The sequence below is a fragment of the Phyllobates terribilis genome, unplaced genomic scaffold, assembly GCF_046119375.1.
Source record: "Phyllobates terribilis strain yellow unplaced genomic scaffold, ASM4611937v1 Scaffold_11__3_contigs__length_659146591, whole genome shotgun sequence".
Classification (NCBI taxonomy): Eukaryota; Metazoa; Chordata; class Amphibia; order Anura; family Dendrobatidae; genus Phyllobates; species Phyllobates terribilis.
The window spans coordinates 548,437,746-548,453,336 of record NW_027362771.1 but is presented as its reverse complement, the minus strand read 5'-3'; the positions used below and the strand labels follow the sequence as shown (position 1 = coordinate 548,453,336).

At 47.2% G+C, this 15,591-nt stretch overlaps 1 protein-coding gene across 5 annotated transcripts in view; it reads left to right on the top strand.

Annotated features, from left to right (window-relative positions):
- Positions 1-13,418, top strand: part of LOC141166861 (inositol polyphosphate-5-phosphatase A-like) — a 95,559-nt gene extending 82,141 nt beyond the window's left edge. For all 5 annotated transcript variants that reach the window (XM_073654007.1, XM_073654010.1, XM_073654009.1 and 2 more), the window contains 5 exons: positions 4,148-4,222; positions 4,514-4,587; positions 4,674-4,785; positions 4,862-4,930; positions 5,005-13,418. In XM_073654007.1, coding sequence (XP_073510108.1) covers positions 4,148-4,222; positions 4,514-4,587; positions 4,674-4,785; positions 4,862-4,930; positions 5,005-5,058 — 384 coding nt within the window. In that variant the 3' untranslated portion in view covers positions 5,059-13,418. The remainder of the gene's footprint in view (positions 1-4,147; positions 4,223-4,513; positions 4,588-4,673; positions 4,786-4,861; positions 4,931-5,004) is intronic.
- Positions 13,419-15,591: the final 2,173 nt, after the last annotated feature.

The following is a 15,591-nucleotide window of genomic DNA, read 5'->3' as shown; positions in this document are numbered from 1 at the left end:
CTTCATCTTATTCCTACTCATGTACATATCTCCCCATCATTTTCTTGTTCACTGGGACCAAGACCTCATCCAATCTCCGATAGAAGAAGTGGCTAGATATCTGCATGTTCCTTTCCAAGAAGGTATAAGGGGGTTACAGAGGCAACCAAGTCAGCAACTCTACTGTGACTCTGTTCAGGCAGAGAAAATCACATGGAAACAGGATGCCATATATATATATAACCGGCCTGGGCAAGAAGTCTTAGTATTGTAGCCCCCCCTAGTCCCCAAAGTTGTGAAAACCCCAGGGGATGTGCCCCACATTCCCTCCATATATTTTGGCCCTGATTTCTTCACGACTTTTAATAATGTGCTTACCTTCTATTATTTATCATATATCTATCTTATATCTATCTAGCCTATATTCCTATGTATTGGGACACCTATACATTACACCTAGAGGAGCTTTTATTACCTCCCAACCATAGGCGTTAATATTGAGTTGGTTCCTTTGCAGCTATAACCGCTTCCATTCTTCTCCAAGGTTTTGGAGATGTTTTGGGAAGTTTTGTCCCTTCATCCAGAAGAGCATTTGTGAGGTCAGACACTGATGTTGGAGTAGAGGGCCAGGCTCAGCATCTCTGTTCTTGTTCATCCCAAAGGTGTTGGATGGGGTTGAGGTCCGGGCTCTGTACAGCCCGTCAGGTTCTTCCACCAGACTTCTTCAAATATTTCTGCATGGACCTTGTCACTGGGCACAGTCATGGGGAACAGAAAAGGGCCTTCTCCAAACTGTTCCCACAAAATAGGAAGCTGCAATTGTCCAAAATATCTTGTGCTGAAGAATTAATATTTCCCTTCACTGAAACTAAGAGGCCTCAGCCTCTTAAATACGTCCCGAATAGCGTTATCCCTCCTCCACCAAACTATACACTTGGCACAATGCAGTCAGGGGGTAATGTTCGCCAGGAATCACCAAACCCAGACTCGTCCATCAGATGCCAGATACAGAAGTGCGATCTGTCAATGCACAGAACATGTTTTCTCCAGAGTCCTAAAGTGGTGGCTTTACACCACTCCATCCAACACTTGGCATTGTGCTTGGAGATGTAAGGTTGCATGCAGCTGCTCGGCCATGAAGCTCCCGGCGGGGGCGCAGTGTTTGTTAATTAAGTGGTCTCCACTTCATGGCTGAGTTGCTGCGGTTCCTTCCACTTCTCAGTAATATCACTCTCAGGTGATGGGGGAAGATTTAGGAGGAAGAAATGTCATGAATGGACTTGTTACCGCAGTGGCTCCTATTACAGGACCACGCTGACATCAGTGAGCTCTGCACCATCCTGAAATTCTGTCACTCGTTAGTAAAGGCTGATGGCATCATGAGGGACCAGATGTTATACACCGGGAGGACGAGTGGTCGATGTTATACACTGGGGGGGGTGAAGGACCAGATGTTATACACCGGGGGAAATGATGGGTCTGATGTTATATACTGGGGGGTGAGGGACTGGATGTTATACACCGGGGGGATGAGGATCCGGATGTTATACACTGGGCTGGTGAGGGACTGGATGTTATACACCGGGGGGAAGGGGGGAGGGATTGGATGTTATACACTGGGGGATGAGGAGTCGCATGTTATACACTGGGGTGGTGAGGGACTGGATGTTATACACTGGGGGGATGAGGGACTGGAAGTTATACACTTGGGTGGTGAGGGACTGGATGTTATACACCGGGGGGATGAGGGGTCGGATGTTATACATTTGGGAGGTGAGGGACTGGATGTTATACACTGGGGTGGTGAGGGACTGGATGTTTTATACCGGGAGTGAGGGACTGGATGTTATACACTGGGCTGGTGAGGGACTGGATGTTATACACTGGGGGCTGGGGATTGGATGTTATACACTGGGCTGGTGAGGGACTGGATGTTATACACCGGGGGTGAGGGACTGGATGTTATATACCGGGAGTGAGGGACTGGATGTTATACACTGGGGGATGAGGAGTCGCATGTTATACACTGGGGTGGTGAGGGACTGGATGTTATACACCGAGGGTGAGGGACTGGAAGTTATACACTTGGGTGGTGAGGGACTGGATGTTATACACCGGGGGGATGAGGGGTCGGATGTTATACATTTGGGAGGTGAGGGACTGGATGTTATACACTGGGGTGGTGAGGGACTGGATGTTATATACCGGGAGTGAGGGACTGGATGTTATACACTGGGCTGGTGAGGGACTGGATGTTATACACTGGGGGCGGGGGACTGGATGTTATACACTGGGCTGGTGAGGGACTGGATGTTATACACCGGGGGTGAGGGACTGGATGTTATATACCGGGAGTGAGGGACTGGATGTTATATACCAGGAGTGAGGGACTGGATGTTATACACTGGGCTGGAGAGGGACTGGATGTTATATACCGGGAGTGAGGGACTGGATGTTATACACTGGGCTGGTGAGGGACTGGATGTTATACACTGGGGGCGGGGGACTGGATGTTATACACTGGGCTGGTGAGGGACTGGATGTTATACACCGGGGGTGAGGGACTGGATGTTATATACCGGGAGTGAGGGACTGGATGTTATACACTGGGCTGGTGAGGGACTGGATGTTATACACTGGGCTGGTGAGGGACTGGATGTTATACACTTGGGGGGGAGGGTGAGCTATTGGATGTTATACACTGTGGGGGTGAGGGACTGAATGTTATACACTGGGGGGGGTGAGGGACTGACTGGATGTTATTCACCGGGGGCGAGTGACCTAATATTATGCACTGTAGGGGTAAGGGACTGGATGTCATACACTGGGGACGAGGGACTGTATGTTATACACTAGGGGTGAGGGGCTGGATGTTATACACCTGGGGTGAGGGGCTGGATGTTATACACTGGGGTGGTGAGGGACTGGATGTTATACACCTGGAGTGAGGGACTGGATGTTATACACTGGGGACGAGGGACTGTATGTTATACACTAGGGGTGAGGGGCTGGATGTTATACACCTGGGGTGAGGGACTGGATGTTATACACCTGGGGTGAGGGGCTGGATGTTATACACCTGGGGTGAGGGGCTGGATGTTATACACTGGGGTGGTGAGGGACTGGATGTTATACACCTGGAGTGAGGGACTGGATGTTATACACTGGGGTGGTGAGGGACTGGATGTTATACACCGGGAGTGAGGGACTGGATGTTATACACTGGGGTGGTGAGGGACTGGAGGCTATACACTGGGGTGGTGAGGGACTGGATGTTATACACCGGGAGTGAGGGACTGGATGTTATACACTGGGGGTGAGGGACTGGATGTTATACACTGGGGGTGAGGGACTGGATGTTATACACTGGGGTGGTGAGGGACTGGAGGTTATACACTGAGGTGGTGAGGGACTGGATGTTATACACCGGGAGTGAGAGACTGGATGTTATACACTAGGGGTCAGGGACTGGATGTTATACACTGGGGGTGAGGGACTGGATGTTCTACACCGGGAGTGAGGGACTGGATGTTATACACTGGGGGGCTGAGGGACTGGATGTTATACACTGGGGGGGGGTGAGCTACTGGATGTTATACACTGGGGGGTTGAAGGACTGGATGTTATGCACTGTGGGGGTGAGGGACTGGATGTTATACACCGGAAGTGAGGGACTGGATATTTTACACCGGGGCGAGGGACCAGATGTTATACACCGGGGGGGGGTGAGGGACTGGATATTATACACTGGGGGGGGGGTGAGCTACTGGATGTTATACACTAGGTGGGTGAAGGACTGAATGTTATACACTGGGGGTGAGGGACTGGATGTTATACACTGGTGTGGTGAGGGACTGGATGTTATACACCGGGAGTGAGGGACTGGATATTTTACACCGGGACGTAGGACTGGATGTTATACACCGAGGGGGTGAGGGTCTGGATATTATACACCAGAGGACATGGGGCCGAATGTTATACACCGGGGGGTGAGGGGCTGAATGTTATATACGGTTATTCACTGGTGGCAAATTAATGAAACACCTGAATTCATTTATTAATACGTGAGTCCCAATACCTTTCTTCATACAGTGTGTGAATGTATTTATTTGTCCATCTACATGACTTTGTTCCCTTCCCTCATCCGGTGTCACTCTTTTCTCCTCAGGTTCAGCTTCTCATGAAATGTAAACAGTTTGAACATCACAACGCTAAAGTATTCCAGGATGAAAATGAGCACATGGTGAGATGTGATCTGGAAAATGATATAATGACGCTCAGAAATAGGTTATTTGTGATTGACAAGAAATCATCCCTAGTGACAAGTGATTGTCTGTAAAGTCACCTCACAGTGGGGTCCATCACTGCGTCACAACCTGGGCCTACTGGAGGACCCCTTGGTAATCAGCCCTATGTGTCAGTGAACCCATCCCTTACAAGTAATGAGAGCAGGAGTTTTCCAGGCTTAGCCATTGTGTATTCCTCAAGGGACCTGTGAATGTACATAAAGCTCTTATTCTGGTTTCTTGTGTAGCTTCTTAGATTTGACCATGAACCTATGCCTTTCCTGAATGAACTGACCGAGGTCCAGATCTCCTTTCCACCAACGTAAGAAACCTATCTTGAAAATGGCGACCTTCTATGATGGACTTTTTTTTCGGTATGTGGTGAGTCTTTACTGCTTTTATTCCCAGGTATCCATTTAGTGAAAATGTGACCAAACCTTCAGAGTTTATGGGTACGCGGTGTCCAGCGTGGTGTGACCGGGTCTTCATGTCTCATGCTGCCCGGGCTTTATTACAGAAGGTGAGTCCTGGTCACCTCAGTACTTGTATCCGTCTCCTCTTATCCGGTCATCTCATTCTTCTTTCTTCTTTCACAGGGTAAACTCAGAGAAGCCTGTGTACGGTACGGACGGATTGGGGGAGACGTCTGTATGGGCGATCACAAGGTAAAATGGAGGAAACGCTGACCTGCCGCCCTATATTGTAAGAGTTACTAATAAACTTTTCTTAATATTTCTAGCCCGTGTTCCTCTACTTCAAAATGGAGTCCAAATTTGACCATTTAGAAATCTGATGGGTAAAGACATTGCTTCTCACCGAGTCACCTACCTTATTTATGGGAGACATAATTTACACCAAATTCATCATCGGCGTGAATCACAGTGATTTATTTTGCACATTTAAATACATTTATGTCAATGTCCTAACGAAGAGTGAGGGGAGTTAATTAGAGGGGTCTGGGCTGGGTTTGGAATGATGAGGTTTAAACTATTGGGTCCAGTCTGGGATCAGAATTCTAGGGTTTGGTCTAATAAAAGGAATTATCCAGACTTTATAAAAATAATTACAGTACTTTAATTGCAAACAGAGTGTTTACTGTTGCAGACAACTTCCACCCTCTATGCAGTTTTCACTGCAGCTTCTTTATAATGTAGAAAGTTTGCATGTAATAAATGCAAAAAAAAATCAAAATTCAAACCCCACTGTGACAAGCCACACCCAAAAAAACACTGCCCCATAACAAGCCACACCCAGAAAACACTGCCCCATAACAAGCCACACCCAGAAAGCGCTGACTCATAACAAGCCACACCCAGAAAACACTGCCCCATAACAAGCCACACCCAGAAAGCGCTGACCCATAACAAGCCACACCCAAAAAACACTGCCCCATAACAAGCCACACCCAGAAAACACTGCCCCATAACAAGCCACACCCAGAAAACACTGCCCCATAACAAGCCACACCCAGAAAGCGCTGACTCATAACAAGCCACGCCCAGAAAGCGCTGACCCATAACAAGCCACACCCAGAAAACACTGCCCCATAACAAGTCAGACCCAGAATACACTGCCCCATAACAAGCCACATCCAGAAAACACTGACCCATAACAAGCCACACCCAGAAAACACTGACCCAAACCAGCCACACCCAGAACACGCTTCACCATAACAAGCCACACCCAGAAAACGCTGCCCCATAACAAGCCACACCCAGAAAACACTGCCCCATAACAAGCCACACCAAGAAAACGCTGCCCCATAACAAGCCACATCCAGAAAACACTGCCCCATAACAAGCCACACCCAGAACACGCTTCACCATAACAAGCCACAACCAGAAAACGCTGCCCCATAACAAGCCACAACCAGAAAACACTGCCCCATAACAAGCCACACCTAGAAAACACTGACCCATAACAAGCCACACCCAGAACACGCTTCACCATAACAAGCCACACCCAGAAAACGCTGCCCCATAACAAGCCACAACCAGAAAACACTGCCCCATAACAAGCCACAACCAGAAAACACTGCCCCATAACAAGCCACAACCAGAAAACGCTGCCCCATAACAAGCCACACCTAGAAAACGCTGCCCCATAACAAGCCACACCCAGAAAACACTGACCCATAACAAGCCACACCCAGAACACGCTTCACCATAACAAGCCACACCTAGAAAACACTGCCCCATAACAAGCCACAACCAGAAAACACTGCCCCATAACAAGCCACACCCAGAAAACGCTGCCCCATAACAAGCCACACCTAGAAAACACTGACCCATAACAAGCCACACCCAGAACACGCTTCACCATAACGAGCCACAATCAGAAAACGCTGCCCCATAACAAGCCACACCCAGAAAACGCTGCCCCATAACAAGCCACCCCTAGAAAACACTGACCCATAACAAGCCACACCCAGAAAACGCTGACCCAAACCAGCCACACCCAGAACACGCTTCACCATAACAAGCCACAACCAGAAAACGCTGCCCCATGACAAGCCACACCCAGAAAACACTGCCCCATAACAAGCCACCCCCAGAAAACGCTGCCCCATAACAAGCCACATCCAGAAAACACTGACCCATAACAAGCCACAACCAGAAAACACTGCCCCATAACAAGCCACACCTAGAAAACGCTGCCCCATAACAAGCCACACCCAGAAAACACTGCCCCATAACAAGCCACACCCAGAAAATGCTGCCCCATAACAAGCCACACCCAGAAAATGCTGCACCATAACAAGCCACACCCAGAAAGCGCTGACCCATAACAAGCCACACCCAGAAAACACTGCCCCATAACAAGCCACATCCAGAAAACACTGCCCCATAACAAGCCACACCTAGAAAACACTGCCCCATAACAAGCCACACCCAGAACACGCTTCACCATAACAAGCCACAACCAGAAAACACTGCCCCATAACAAGCCACACCTAGAAAACACTGACCCATAACAAGCCACACCCAGAACACGCTTCACCATAACAAGCCACACCCAGAAAACGCTGCCCCATAACAAGCCACAACCAGAAAACACTGCCCCATAACAAGCCACAACCAGAAAACACTGCCCCATAACAAGCCACAACCAGAAAACGCTGCCCCATAACAAGCCACACCTAGAAAACGCTGCCCCATAACAAGCCACACCCAGAAAACACTGACCCATAACAAGCCACACCCAGAACACGCTTCACCATAACAAGCCACACCTAGAAAACACTGCCCCATAACAAGCCACAACCAGAAAACACTGCCCCATAACAAGCCACACCCAGAAAACGCTGCCCCATAACAAGCCACACCTAGAAAACACTGACCCATAACAAGCCACACCCAGAACACGCTTCACCATAACGAGCCACAATCAGAAAACGCTGCCCCATAACAAGCCACACCCAGAAAACGCTGCCCCATAACAAGCCACCCCTAGAAAACACTGACCCATAACAAGCCACACCCAGAAAACGCTGACCCAAACCAGCCACACCCAGAACACGCTTCACCATAACAAGCCACAACCAGAAAACGCTGCCCCATGACAAGCCACACCCAGAAAACACTGCCCCATAACAAGCCACCCCCAGAAAACGCTGCCCCATAACAAGCCACATCCAGAAAACACTGACCCATAACAAGCCACAACCAGAAAACACTGCCCCATAACAAGCCACACCTAGAAAACGCTGCCCCATAACAAGCCACACCCAGAAAACACTGCCCCATAACAAGCCACACCCAGAAAATGCTGCCCCATAACAAGCCACACCCAGAAAATGCTGCCCCATAACAAGCCACACCCAGAAAGCGCTGACCCATAACAAGCCACACCCAGAAAACACTGCCCCATAACAAGCCACACCCAGAACACGCTTCACCATAACAAGCCACACCCAGAAAACACTGCCCCATGACAAGCCACACCCAGAAAACACTGCCCCATAACAAGCCACACCCAGAAAGCGCTGACTCATAACAAGCCACGCCCAGAAAGCGCTGACCCATAACAAGCCACACCCAGAAAACACTGCCCCATAACAAGTCAGACCCAGAATACACTGCCCCATAACAAGCCACATCCAGAAAACACTGACCCATAACAAGCCACACCCAGAAAACACTGACCCAAACCAGCCACACCCAGAACACGCTTCACCATAACAAGCCACACCCAGAAAACACTGCCCCATATCAAGCCACACCAAGAAAACGCTGCCCCATAACAAGCCACATCCAGAAAACACTGCCCCATAACAAGCCACACCCAGAACACGCTTCACCATAACAAGCCACAACCAGAAAACACTGCCCCATAACAAGCCACACCCAGAACACGCTTCACCATAACAAGCCACAACCAGAAAACGCTGCCCCATAGCAAGCCACAACCAGAAAACACTGCCCCATAACAAGCCACACCTAGAAAACACTGACCCATAACAAGCCACACCCAGAACACGCTTCACCATAACAAGCCACACCCAGAAAACGCTGCCCCATAACAAGCCACAACCAGAAAACACTGCCCCATAACAAGCCACAACCAGAAAACGCTGCCCCATAACAAGCCACACCTAGAAAACGCTGCCCCATAACAAGCCACACCCAGAAAACACTGACCCATAACAAGCCACACCCAGAACACGCTTCACCATAACAAGCCACACCTAGAAAACACTGCCCCATAACAAGCCACAACCAGAAAACACTGCCCCATAACAAGCCACAACCAGAAAACGCTGCCCCATAACAAGCCACACCCAGAAAACGCTGCCCCATAACAAGCCACACCTAGAAAACACTGACCCATAACAAGCCACACCCAGAAAGCGCTGACCCATAACAAGCCACACCCAGAAAACACTGACCCATAACAAGCCACACCCAGAAAATGCTGACCCATAACAAGCCACACCCAGAAAATGCTGCCCCATAACAAGCCACACCCAGAAAGCGCTGACCCATAACAAGCCACACCCAGAAAATGCTGACCCATAACAAGCCACACCCAGAAAACGCTGCCCCATAACAAGCCACACCTAGAAAACGCTGCCCCATAACAAGCCACACCCAGAAAATGCTGCCCCATAACAAGCCACACCCAGAAAGCGCTGACCCATAACAAGCCACACCCAGAAAATGCTGCCCCATAACAAGCCACACCCAGAAAACACTGCCCCATAACAAGCCACACCCAGAAAATGCTGCCCCATAGCAAGCCACACCCATAAAGCGCTGACCCATAACAAGCCACACCCAGAAAACACTGCCCCATAACAAGCCACACCCAGAACACGCTTCACCATAACAAGCCACAACCAGAAAACACTGCCCCATAATAAGCCACACCTAGAAAACGCTGCCCCATAACAAGCCACACCCAGAAAACACTGCCCCATAACAAGCCACACCCAGAAAATGCTGCCCCATAACAAGCCACACCCAGAAAACGCTGCCCCATAACAAGCCACACCCAGAAAGTGCTGCCCCATAACAAGCCACGCCCAGAAAACGCTGCCCCATAACAAGCCACACCCAGAAAACACTGCCCCATAACAAGCCACACCCAGAAAACGCTGCCCCATAACAAGCCACATCCAGAAAACACTGCCCCATAACAAGCCACACCCAGAAAATGCTGCCCCATAGCAAGCCACACCCAGAAAGCGCTGACCCATAACAAGCCACACCCAGAAAACACTGCCCCATAACAAGCCACACCCAGAAAATGCTGACCCATAACAAGCCACACCCAGAAAACGCTGACCCATAACAAGCCGCACCCAGAAAATGCTGACCCATAACAAGCCACACCCAGAAAACGCTGCCCCATAACAAGCCGCACCTAGAAAATACTGCCCCATAACAAGCCACACCCAGAAAGCGCTGACCCATAACAAGCCACACCCAGAAAATGCTGCCCCATAACAAGCCACACCCAGAAAGCGCTGACCCATAACAAGCCACACCCAGAAAATGCTGCCCCATAACAAGCCACACCCAGAAAACACTGCCCCATAACAAGCCACACCCAGAAAATGCTGCCCCATAGCAAGCCACACCCAGAAAGCGCTGACCCATAACAAGCCACACCCAGAAAACACTGCCCCATAACAAGCCACACCCAGAAAATGCTGACCCATAACAAGCCACGCCCAGAAAATGCTGCCCCATAACGAGCCACACCCAGAAAGCGCTGACCCATAACAAGCCACACCCAGAAAATGCTGACCCATAACAAGCCACACCCAGAAAGCGCTGACCCATAACAAGCCACACCCAGAAAATGCTGACCCATAACAAGCCACACCCAGAAATCGCTGACCCATAACAAGCCACGCCCGGAAAACACTTCCCCATAACAAGCCACGCCCAGAAAGCACTGACCAATAACAAGCCACACCCAGAAAAATGCTGCCCCATAACAAGCCACGTCCAGAAAACTCTGCCCCATAACAAGCCACAACCAGAAAACACAGACCCATAACAAGCCACACCCATAAAATTCTGCCCCATAACAAGCCACACCCATAAACGGTGCCTCATGACAAGCCACACCCAGAAAACGCTACCCCATAGCAAGCTACACTCAGAAAATGCTGCCCCATAATAAGCCACACCCATAAAATGCTGCCCCATAATAAGCCACACCCATAAAATGCTGCCCCATAATAAGCCACACCCAGGAAACGCTGACCCATAACAAGTCACACCCAGAAAACGCTGCCCCATAACCAGTCACATCCAGTCAGAAAGTACCGCCATATATCAAGCTTCACCAAGAAAAACACCCATCCCATGGAAAACCACATCCAGAAAACATCACCTCACAAGCCACTTCATATCAAAGCTAAAAAGTCTCTTGAAAAGTTTTCAAAAGTTAGCTGCCATGATCTTCTGGTCTCTAGTGGATTCCTAAATATCAAAAACTGGATGACCCCTTTAAAATATAGGCACAGTTTCAACTAAATCCGAGAAGTACGAAGTGGCCGGGTGATGGGGTTGATATTGAAGGGTATGGCTTCAGTCTAATGTGTATGGGGGCGCCGGATGACTGATGGTCGGGAGAGATGTTTATCAGACATGTCCACTTTCGGACTGCCAATTGCGTTTCTCTCCGGGAGCTAAGCCGTCGGCCTACATTTCACTTGGCGGCTTTCTCATAGAGAACGCAAGAGTGCTTGGCTGAACGAGGGTCCTGTCCATCGGAGAGTTGGCTGAGATGGCTGTCGGCAGAAAGATCGGCTGAAGCAAGCCAATTCTGCGCTACGTAGATAAAAGGCCCCAATGGTGGATCCCTCCTGTGCTCATGGTCTGACTCCATTCTGACCTTGCATACCTTAGTGCACTGTATCGCTCCCTCGTCATCACGTCACCATGTATTTCGTCAATCATCCCGCTGATCGAACAATTCCAGGACAGGTGTGTTTTGTAGAAACTGTCACCATTTCACTTATTTTAATATTATTTTATTTAAATACAAGGTGTATAATCTCCTGTTCTTGTTACTACCTGTGATTTATACATGGAGATGTTGCCAGTCGTTCAAGAATTCCAGGACAGTCTGTAAAAATAGGTCACTTTTTTGCCCTGATACTGGTTGTACCACCTCATCTGTAATTAAGCAGCTCTGGAGCACTAAATACTGAAATCTAAAGCTGTCCATACATATTTTATTAATAATGGCCACACCTGGTGATTTCGGATGGAGCAGCTGATCATCTAATGTGTCATGGGGCATCTTGACTCTACTACAAGTGGTGCACAATCCTTTCTTCTAATGGGAGACAAACCACTGGCAGAGGGGTCTGATCTCAGTTGACTCCCTTTCCTTGAGTGTACATATTTAATTTAATGGATTATAGTAGTGGACAACCCCTTCTTAAAAACCACAATACCCTTTGTAAAATAAAAATACCATGTACTTGCCTCCTAATGCGACACAGTTCCAGCAGAACTCCCAAAGGGGTTGTCCAAGGCTTAGATATTGATGACCTATCCTAAATATCAGATCAGTGGGGGTGTGACACCCGGCACCCTCACCGGTGCCGCGGTGACTGAATATGAACAGTGTATGAAGGTGGAAGACCACAGCACCTCACGTTGTGAAGTGGCCATCCTCAGGCACTGCAGCTCAACTCCCATTCACTTCAATGGGACATCTCTTTAAGACTGAACTCTATGAACCCCATACATACATGTATACATGGCATCTGTAGAAACCGCTTTGTGGACATGTTCGCCAGCCTTCACGTGTCACAGAGGTAGAGAGGAAGTGGAGAAGATTACAGGACACCTTTATCTCTTCAGGGTGTGCGTTATCTCATAATTACCCTAAGTCTTAGCTCCACTTATGATATATGGACTGCACTGGCGGTGAGTCAGTTCATTGTGGCTCCTGTCATATTTTTGACAGATATATGTACATTGTTTCACTTATTATAGAGCATCATATAGATACGATCCTACAAAGGACCTGTCACCCTGAGTATTCCATAAAATAAAAAAAATATATACTATATACACACAGGTGATCAATGGGATTTAGATCCGGACTCATTGCTGCCACTTCAGAATTCTCCAGCGCTTTGTTTCCATTCATTTCTGGGTGCTTCTTGAGGTATGTTTGGGGTCGTTGTCCTGCTGGAAGGCCCATAACCGAGTGCACAAACCCAATTTTCTGACACTGGACACTACATTGCCACCCAAAATCCTTTGGTAATCTTCAGATTTCATGATGCCTTGCACACAGTCAAGGCACCCAGTGCCAGAGGCAGCAAAACAACCCTAAAACTTCTTTTAACCTCCACCATATTTGACTGTAAGTGCTGTTTTTTTTCTTTGTAGGCCTCATTCCGTTTTCAGTAAACAGTAGAATTATGTGCTTCACCAAAAAGCTCTATCTTGGTCTCATCTGTCCACAAGACACTTTCCTAGAAGAATTTTGGCTTACTCACGAACATTTTGGCAAACTGCATTCTTGCTTTTCTATGTCTTTGTGTCAACAGTGGGGTCCTCCTGGGTCTCCTGTCATAGCGTTTCATTTCATTTAAATGTCGATGAATAGTTTGCACTGACACTGTTGCACTCTGAGTCTGTAGGACAGCTTGAAATAAATTTCTTTGGAACTTGATTGAGGTTTCTTATCCACCATCCGGACTATCCTGCGTTGGAACCTTTCATCAATTTTTCTCTGCTGTCCACATCCAGGGAGATTAGCTACAGTGCCATGGGTTGTAAACTACTTGATTATGTTGCGCACCGTGGACAAAGGAACATCAAGATCTCTGGAGATGGACTTGTAACCTTGAGATTGTTGATATTTTTCAACAATTTTGGTTCTCAAGTCCTCAAACAGTTCTCTTCTCCTCTTTCTGTTCTCCATGCTTAGTGTGGCACCCACAGACACACAATGCAAAGATTGAGTCAACTTCTCCCCTTTTTTTCTGGTTTCAGGTGTGATTTTCATATTGTCCACACCTGTTACTTGTCACAGGTGAGTTTGAATGAGCATCAAATGCTTGAAACAAAGTTGTTTACCCACAATTTTGGAAAGGTGCCAACAATTTTGTCCAGCCCATTTTTGGGGTTTTGTGTGAAATTATGTCCAATTTGCCTTTTTTCTTTTGTGTTGTTCCAATACACACAAAGGGAATAAACGTGTATAACAAAACGTGTAATTGCAATAATTTTCTGGGAGAAATACTTAATTTTTTGGAACCATTTCAAGGGTTCCAACACTTTCCGCCATGATTGTGTGACACATGTCGCCATGTAGCTCCAGCCTTAGAAATATTTGTGACACAATCATGTCAGGTCACAATGCGACACCGTAGGAAATCTTTAGATGTGACAAATGTCACCGTGTAACCTTAGCCTATAGCATATGGACACCTTTGGGGGGCGGCACAATTGTTTTCTTAATTAAATGCATGTAGTTTTGGTTAAAAAAAAATTTTGGTATTGGATTACATTTTACATTCTGCAACAAGTACACAAGACTAGCTAGCTCAGATCGTAGCTGTTCAACCCCCTTAGATGCTGCTATCAATCTTGTCAACAGCACTTTAGAAGTTGAACATGGAGGGGAAAGGTCCCTCTGTCACACATCCCAGATTACAGGTTGCAGATGGTGTTATCAAGCCAAATGACATCTCTCCTCTTATTACCTGGTTCCTTCACTCCTTTTCACATCCAGAAGAGGTTCGCCCAACCCTCATTACTTAAAGAGGCAGTCCAATTTTCGAAAAACATGGCTGTTTTGTTCCAAAGACTGCACCACAACACATCTTTGTCTGCCATGCTAGAACTCCTATCAAGCCTAGCCTGTGGCTGGATTTAGGAGATTGTTCCTGAAGGGAAGCTGCGACTGTTTGAAATTGACAAATTAGGTCTTAATCATAAAGCTTAAAAAAGTAAATAAATAACTTAAATATATATTTATATGCACACGCACAGTGGATATAAAAGTCTTCACGCCCCAGTGAATATTCCAAAGTTTTGGTCATGTAAAAAGAATCATTTCAGAACTTTTTCCACCTTTTATGTCCCCCATAATCTGTACAATTCAATTTCAAAGTATACGGAAATCTTTTTGAGTAGGAAAAGAAAAATAAAGAACTAAAATAATGTGTTTGAATAAATATGTACACCCTTAAACTAATACTTTATTGAAGTATCCTTTGAATTTCTGACAGCATTCAGTCTTTTTGTATATGAGTCTATCAGCACAGCACATCTAGAATTGGTAATCTTTGCCCACTCTTCCTTGCCATAGCTCTAAATCTGTCAGATTGTGAGGGCATCTTCTGTGTACAGCGCCCTCTTCAGGTCACTGATAGATTATTAATTGGATTCAGCTCTGGGCTCTGGTTGGTCCATTCCAAAACTTTGCTATTCTTCTGGCAAAGCCATTCTTTTGTTGATTCGCTTGTCGTGCTGAAAGTTGAAATTCCCCTTCACCTTCAATTTTTTTAGCTAAGGCGAAAAGGTTTTGTTGTAAAATTGACTTTTATTTGAAACTGTTCATAATTCCCTCCACCGTGACTAAAGCCCCAGTTCCAGCTGCCAAAAAACAGCTCCAAAGCATAATCCTGCTTCCACCATGCTGCACTCTGTGTATGGTGCTCTTTTTGTGATGCGCAGTGTTGGCTTTGCGTCAAGCATACCTTTTGAAATTATGGTCAAAAAGATGAACCTTGGTTTCATCAGACCATAATATGTTTTCCCACATGCTGTTGGCAGACTTGATGTAGGTTTTGGCAAAACATAGCTGAATTTAGATATTTTTCTTTGTAAGAAAAGGC